General features: G+C 54.8%; 1 protein-coding gene across 1 annotated transcript; it reads left to right on the top strand.

Annotated features, from left to right (window-relative positions):
• Positions 1-372: 372 nt before the first annotated feature.
• On the top strand, positions 373-5,271 carry BCL7C (BAF chromatin remodeling complex subunit BCL7C). The gene is made up of 6 exons (XM_061401706.1): positions 373-728; positions 1,290-1,368; positions 1,735-1,843; positions 1,936-2,097; positions 4,235-4,320; positions 5,076-5,271. Exons 1-6 carry the CDS (start codon positions 637-639, stop codon positions 5,199-5,201), a joined length of 654 nt encoding a protein of 217 aa, XP_061257690.1. The 5' UTR covers positions 373-636; the 3' UTR covers positions 5,202-5,271.
• The last annotated feature ends 2,577 nt before the right edge of the window (positions 5,272-7,848 follow it).

The following is a 7,848-nucleotide window of genomic DNA, read 5'->3' as shown; positions in this document are numbered from 1 at the left end:
TCGCCTCCACTTGGTAGGTTTCATCGTTTTCATTTTAGCCGTTCTGGTGGGTGAAGAATCAGTTATATGCGGTGTCAGGCACGTAATTGGCACTCAGACTGTTGAATGAATGGATGAAGGGGTAGTAGAACAGTTTAGAACCTGATAGTCTGGCGAGGGAGACACACACACATACAGCGTCCCAGGGACGTCCCCACGCGCAGCGGTCTCACACGGGACATTGACCCTCTCGCGCCCCCTGGCGCCCACGTGGCTTGAACGCACGGCCGCAGCCCCGCCGCGCGCGTCCAGTCGCCCAGCTGCCCCCAACCTGCCTCTCGGCGGCAGGCAGGGGGCGCTGCGCGTCCGGGTGCCCCGAGGGGGCGGGCCCGGTTGGGGCGGGGCCGGCCGACTTCCAGGCCTGGGCTCTGGCCGCCCGCGCCGCCCGGCCGCTCCGGGGACGGGCCGGGGCGGGGCGCGGCGGCAGGAAGCGGGGCGGGGACTCGCGGAGGCGTTGGGGGAGCGAGGGAGGGCGCGACCAACTCCCGGAGGGACGACGGGCTGAGAGAGCGGCGCCCCGGCCTGGCGCCGAGCCTGAGCCCGCCGGACGGGAGGCGGCCCAGCCGCGGGCTCGGCCTGGGCCCCAGCCCCGCCAGCATGGCCGGCCGGACCGTGCGGGCCGAGACCCGGAGCCGGGCCAAGGATGACATCAAGAAGGTGATGGCGACCATCGAGAAGGTCCGGAGATGGTGAGCGCTGCCCCGGGGCCAGGGACGGGACCCGGGGGGCCACTCCTCCCCCATATAAGTCTACCCCCGCTTCGCCAGCTGTGGCCCCCAACTGTTAGGTGTGCCGCCCAGCTGCGCGCAGGAGCTGCGGGGCTCTATCTTCCTTCTGGCTACACCCTGGGGTCTACAAAGCGTGTTCCCCAGTCCTGCCCTCCCGAAGCTGGAGCCCCCGTTTATGCCCCGCCCCCTGAAGCTTTGACACTCCTCCCGCGAGTGTGCCCGGGGATCTTCATTGCTAAGGTCCCCAGCCGGCCTCAGAGTCCGAGCTCTCCATGTGTATACCCCAGGGGTCTGCAGAGCCGCGACCCCAAGTCACACTCTCTCTAGAAGCAACCCCCCTCCCGCCCCCCGCCAATCTGTGCCCTCGGGTTTGCAGGGTTTCTCCAACTATGTCCTCTTAGCAAAAGTGCCCCTTCCATCAGGGCATCACCCGCATATCTCGGGGTATCCCCAGATGTGTCCCGCTCCCGGGGTGGCCCTCCCCTCAGGCCTCTCTGACCCAATCCCCACACTGTCCCACAGGGAGAAGCGCTGGGTGACTGTGGGCGACACTTCCCTTCGTATCTTCAAGTGGGTGCCAGTGGTGGACCCCCAGGAGGAGGTGAGCAAGTCCCCCCCCTCCCCCCACCCCCGTCCCAGGCCCTTCTTCTGTGTAACCTCGGGCAAGCCCCTCCCAACCCTGGCCTCCACCTCCAGTCTCCACTCAGAGCTCAAATGCAGGAGCACAGACAGATGTTAACAATTAATAGCAACTCCTCCTCTTCCCCTCCCCCCCCCCCCCCCGACCAGACCTCGGTCCCCCGCTGCCCCCACCTCCCCGGTTCAAGAACTAACCCAGCGTGCACAACCTGTCACCTCATGCAGGGCCTTCCGCTTCTCTCTGCCTCAGTTTCTTTATTTGTACAGTGGGGGCTTGGCAAGTGCTAACCAGAAAGCTGCCTCTGACCCTTAGCCCTCTAACCCCCAGGAGCGCCGGAGGGCAGGTGGAGGGGCAGAGAGATCCCGAGGCCGGGAGCGGAGGGGCAGGGGCGCCAGTCCCCGAGGGGGCGGCCCTCTCATCCTGCTGGATCTCAATGGTAGGTAGGGATGCTGGGATGTGGGGGCTGCGGGCATTAAGGGAGGGGACTGGGGCCTCAAGCCCAACCCTTTCGGCTTTTTTCCCCCACAGATGAGAACAGTAACCAGAGTTTCCATTCAGAAGGCTCTCTGCAGAAGGGCACGGAGCCCAGCCCTGGGGGCACCCCCCAGCCCAGCCGCCCTGTGTCACCTGCTGGACCACCGGAAGGGGTCCCAGAGGATGCTCAGCCCCCACAGCTGGGCCAGGAGAGAGGTAGGACCAGGCGCCTCGCAGGAGCCCTCTCTTCTGAGCCCTCTCCCCTCTCCCCTCCAAAGTGGGAGCCACCAGCTTGCCCCTCTGCCAGCCCTTCCTCCTAAGATGCTTCCCTGAGTTCTGTGGAAAGTCACCGCCCTTCCTCTAGGGACAGTCTCTCCTTCTCTGGCTTCTTAGCTTCTGTGGATAACTTATCACTGTCTGAGATTTTCATGTAGATTTAGCTTTGTACTAGTTAAATAGCTTTCTTTCCCACCTCATGTCAGCTTCCTGACTGTTGGGCCCACGTTGACCTTGTTCACTGGTGTTATCCTCAGAACACCATGGAACACATAGTAGGTGCTCAATAAGTATTTGCTGGGCCTTCCCTGGTGGCTCAGTCCATCGGGTCTCAAAGAGTCAGACATGACTGGGTGACTGAACAGCAGCAGCCCTGGTAGCTCAGCTGGTGAAGACTCCGCCTCCAATGCAGGAGACCCTGGTTCAATTCCTGGGTTGGGAAGATCCCCTGGAGAAGGAAATGACAACCCACTCCAGTATCCTTGCCAGGATAATCTCCTGGACAGACCGGTGGGCTACAGTCCATGGGATCCCCAAGAGTTGGACACGACTGAACATGCATGCACGATAAAATAATTGTGATAATCATAAGAGTGATTAATAATAAGTGGTAATATGACTGCTAATATTTACTGAGCTAAGCACTTTCCATGTTTTATCTCATTTAATCTTCACTACAACCCTATGAGGGTTATGGTCTCTATTTATAGACGAGAAACCAAAACTCAGAGAGTTTAAGTAAGTTACCTAAGCACACATAGCCAATGAGCTAGGATCTTGGGCATGAGTCCTCCTCATGTGTCCTCCCCTAGAGTCAGTACCCTGTCTGGTCAGATTCACTTCCCCCGTGTGTTTGCCTTCCCCTGCCTCCCCAGCTCTGTCATCTCTCCCACCCACACCTGGCTCCAGCCTCCGGGATCTCCCCTCCTCCAGTCGTACCCCCAGTGAGCAGAAGTTTGACAAGGTTCTTTTCCTGCTGCAAAGCCTTCAGTGACTCCCTATGACCTTTGACTCCTCAACCTGGCACTCTGGGCCCTTCATGAACTGTCCCCTGCTGACCTCATTGTTCCCATCCAAGAACACCCTGATTTGGGCCTATGTTCCATGTCTAGATAATACCACACACTTTTGTACCTGTACTAATATAAAAACAATAATTCACATTTATCGAGCACTTACTCTGTGCCAGGCCCTGTGCTAATGGCTTTTCCTGTCTCATTTAATCCTTACAACAGTATTGTGTGGTAATTACTATGCATGTGGTGTAGTCACTCAGTCGTATCTAACTCTTTGCGACCCTTTAGACTTTAGCCCACCAGACTCCTCTGTCCATGGGGATTCTCCAGGCAAGAATACTGGAATGGGTGGCCATGTCCTCCTCCAGGGGATCTTCCCCACCCAGGAATTGAACCGGCATCTCCTGTGCCTCCTGCTTTACAAGCAGATTCTTTACCCGCTAAGCCATCAGGGAGCCCAGTCATTACTATAATCATCCCCATTTTACAGACAGGAAAACAGGCTTAGAGAAATAAAGTTACTTGCCCAAGGTCAGAATTTTAACCCAAGTAGTCCAACCCCAGGCTTCCCAGATGGCTCAGTGGTAAAGAACCCACCTGCCAATGCAGGAGACATAAAGAGACATGGGTTTGATCCCTGAGTCAGGAAGATCCCCTGGATGGGGGCATGGCAGCCCACTCCAGTATTCTTGCCTGGAAAATCCCGTGGACAGAGGAACCTGGTAGGCTACAGCCCATAGGGTCGCACTAAGTCAGACACGAGTGAAGTGACTTAGCACCCATGCACACACGCACGGAGTCCAACATCCAGATCTGTGCTTGCCAAGCTTCTGTTGCCTCTGCCTGAAATGTACTCCAGCTCTGCATTTGTCTACCTGATCAAATCTACTCACCTGTCAAGATCCCACCTACATGTCCTTCCTGTGTTTTCTTTCTGGGTTGCAGCCAGGGATCTGGCTCCCCACTCAGTGCTCCCATAGCCCACAGGCTTATGTGACTCATGGGTTTCCCTCCTGGTCTCTGCAGTGGCTCAGGGAACGTCTGTTTATTTCATGTTTCAGACCCTGGGGGCATACCTGCGGGCAGCACGGATGAACCTCCTATGTTGACCAAGGAGGAGCCTGTTCCAGAATTGTTGGAGGCTGAGGTGAGAGTGGCCACCTGGACTCCCAGGTCTTGGAGGGAGTGGGGAGCTGTGGGGTCGCTAAAAGCTTGAGGGCTGCACTCTTGAGGTCAAGGTGGGAAATGTAGGCCTTGGATACAGCTAAAGGCTGGGTTCTTGGGACTGAAAAGAAAAGGGTGTTTTAGAAACAAAATCCTCCAGGCTGGATGGGGGCTAACTTGAGACCATTAAAAACCTGAAAAGATCGTGGTGCACCTTCAAGTTTTTTTTTTAATCCTAAGGATGTAACAGCTTTAAAAAGTCTCCCACAAACTTCTGACTTTTCCTGCAAGGACTACCGTGTAATACGTTTTCCAGAATTATCAACTTCTTTCCCCCAAAACAGTGTAGTTGTTTCCGGCGCCTTACTTATTCTGCTTCCCAGGTGGCGCTAGCGGTAAGGAACCCACCTGCCAATGCAGGAGACATAAGAGATCTGGGTTCGATCCCTGAGTCGGGAAGATCCCCTGGAGGAGGGCATGGCAACCCACTCCAGTATTCCTGCCTGGAGAACCCCATGGACAGAGGAGCCTGGTGGGCTATAGTCCATAGGGTTGCACAGAGTCGGACACAACTGAAGCGACTTAGCATACACACACTTTGCATCCTGGGGCCCCGGCCCTGGGCTAGACTCCCGAGTCCGGGAAGGGAGTGGAGTGGAGGCTTTGGAGAAGGCAGGGCTAGGAGCCTGCACTCTTGGGTTGGGGTGGAGCTCACGCCTGTCCACCCTTCCTCTCCAGGCCCCTGAAGCTTACCCCGTCTTTGAGCCCGTGCCATCTGTCCCCGAGGCAGCCCAGGGTGATCCCGAGGACTCGGAGGGCGCCCCCCCACTCAAGCGCATCTACCCAAATGCCCCTGACCCCTGAGAAGCCGGCCTGCCTGTCCTGTCGCCCCGGGGGCCCCTTTGGCTTTTTACAAATAAAGACCCTTTTGTAATTTTGTGTCATGTCGTTTCCCCGTCAGGGCTGGGGAGGGTCTTTGGAGACAGTTGTGTCTCATGCTCCAATTCTCAGAGGGGGTCACTGAGGCTCTAAGAGGATCTACCTATAGCTACACCCTGAGTCAGACATGGAAGGGGGGTTCGAGCCAGGACCCTGCCTCCCCTACCCTCTCTCCACTCTGTCTTGTCCCCCTTACCTTTGACCCTGCCTTTGGCTGTCCTGCTCTTGGGAATCCCCAGGACCTCTTTTCTTCCTGCTCAGCCCTGCCCGGGCCCAGCAATTACCAAAGCTCTGGGCTGCTAGGAGTGTGAGTCCCATTCACACACAGGAACATGGAGGCCCCGTGGGATTTTGGGGCCTGCGATGACCCAACCTGTTCCCTGCCCTGAGGAAGCTACAGTCTGGTGCCTCCCTGCCTCTGGTCAGCCATTCCTCCGGTGGACCCCTGCCCACATTCCTAGTGGAATCTTCCTTGTCCTCATCTCAATGGCCACCTCTTCCAGGAAGCCTTCCCTGACTGCAGGCTTAGTTTCTCCCACCGTTTGGGCCCCCACACCACCACCCCGTGTGTTTCTCTCCCTTTGTCTCAGTATTGATCAGGGTGTTGGGGGACGGTGGGTTTGTACATCTGTCTCATCCACTAGGCTGTGGGCCGCTGAGAGCAGAACTTGGTCCCAGCCATGCCTAACAGCACACTCGGCATAGAACAATCATAGTAACTATTTGATGAATGAATGAATGAGCTGAGGCTTTCCAGGAAGGCTTCTCTGAGGAGGTGGCACGTGAGCTGGACTCTGAGCCATGCACCTCAGCATGGTATATCTGAAGTCAGAAGTCCGGGCTCTGTTACTCACTAGCCCTATGGCTCTATGCTGGGCTCCTTTCCCTCTCTGAGCTGTAGTTTGTTCATCTGAGCAATGGGGACAATAGCTAGGCCTCATCTGCTGCAATGGTTTGTGAGAACCTTCAAATAACATAAGAAACCTTCACTCTATGCCTGCCAGAGAGTCAGAGTCAGAGTCCTGTTTTTAACAAAGGAAGAGACTGAGGTTCAGAGAAGACCACATTGAAACTTTAAAGAACTTTTTAAAAAATTTAGGGGTATTTCCTGATAGCAGCTGCAGTAGTAATACTATTTGAGCCGGGCTGGCCAGGGGAGCCAGGTGTGCAGTGATGTGGTATATTCATTTTTTGTTGTCACCTAACAAATTATCACAATTTTAGTGGCTTAAAACAACACAGATTTATTACCTTAGCATTCTGGAGGACAGATTTCTAAAATTACTCTCAGTGGGTTAAAATAAAAGTGTCAGCAGGGGCTCATTCCTTCCAGGGCCTATAGGGGAGAACGTGCGTGCTTGCCTTTTCTGGCTTCTGCAGTCCACCTGCAAGTCTTGTGGCCCCTGCTGCATCTTCAAGTCCATCAGCAAGAGTAGCATCCTCCAAACTCCCTTTCTCTCTCTGCTTCCATTGTCACCTTTTCTTCTCTGACTCTCCTGCCTCCCTCTATTAAAGACTCTGGTCCTACGGGATAATCTAGGATAATCTTACCATCTCAAGATTCTTAATGTAATCACATCAGCAGAATCTTATTTGCATGTAAAGTAACATCGTCACAGGTTCCAGAGAGAGGGCATGGACATCTTTGGAGGGCCATGCATGTGGTAATAATCTCAACCGTTTTGGGGATGTGTGGGTCATCTCATGTATCACCCCATGGGGTAACCAGAGTGCTCTGTAAAGTGCTTTGTATGGATTAGTACAGTATTAAGGCTCAGAATTGGGTTTGAATCTCAGCATTTCCATTCATTCTGTCTGTGACCTTGAGCAAGTGATGTAACCTCTCTGTGCCTCAGTTGTTTTATCTGTACAGTGGAGATAATAGTAATATCAGCCTGGTGAGATGATTGTGAGGATTGAATGGATATATGGAGAGAGAGTTCTCGGCTTGGTCCATAGTAAGTGCTCAATAAATGGCTTTTGTTAGCCCATGTTATAGATGAGGATGTTCAGCAGTAGGGGTAGAGGGCAGAGACTCACTTGCCAGTGAGACTGGGAAAGAAGTTATTTCCAAGTAGCCTTGAAAGGCTAAAGTTTGAGTCTCCCCCATTCCTATCCCTCTCCTGGCCCAAGGCCTCAGGCTCTGGGCATCTGTCCCTTGGCCCAAGCCTGCCTGCGCCCTTTCTGTAGTCTACTCTGTAACCACTCTAACTTGAAAAGCCACCTCTTCCATAGGCGTACCCCTGATCATCCCCTTGCCATGCCCTCCCTGCCCCCTCCCCATGTCCACAGTCTCTTTTTGGAAATTCTTCACCCTTGGCTCTTGGGCCCTCGCCTCCAGTGCCCCACCATTCTTTTCCTCTGTGTCATTCTCTCCTTTTCCTAACCCCTAAAATATCCCTCATGAACATTTCCTGACCTAGCTCTTTTCTTCATGAAGACTCTGCTTGAATTAAGGTTCCCAAGTCTCTACCTTCAAGTCGTGCTCCCACCTCCAGATCAGGGCCACGTGCCTTCAAGGCATCTCCCCTGGGATGCCCCGCAGGTCCTCAGCCTCATCCTCCTCCAAACT

This window comes from Bos javanicus, chromosome 25 (genome assembly GCF_032452875.1).
Source record: "Bos javanicus breed banteng chromosome 25, ARS-OSU_banteng_1.0, whole genome shotgun sequence".
Classification (NCBI taxonomy): Eukaryota; Metazoa; Chordata; class Mammalia; order Artiodactyla; family Bovidae; genus Bos; species Bos javanicus.
The sequence above is the reverse complement of the archived record's forward strand: the minus strand, read 5'-3'. Positions and strand labels throughout refer to the sequence as shown.

Excerpts from the sequence above, each read along its gene's own strand:
- BCL7C (XM_061401706.1), top strand. The coding sequence starts at position 637 with ATGGCCGGCCGGACCGTGCGGGCCGAGACCCGGAGCCGGGCCAAGGAT. Across the intron at positions 1,844-1,935 it reads CATCCTGCTGGATCTCAATG|ATGAGAACAGTAACCAGAGT; the intron begins GTAGGTAGGGAT and ends TTTCCCCCACAG. Across the intron at positions 2,098-4,234 it reads ACAGCTGGGCCAGGAGAGAG|ACCCTGGGGGCATACCTGCG; the intron begins GTAGGACCAGGC and ends TTCATGTTTCAG.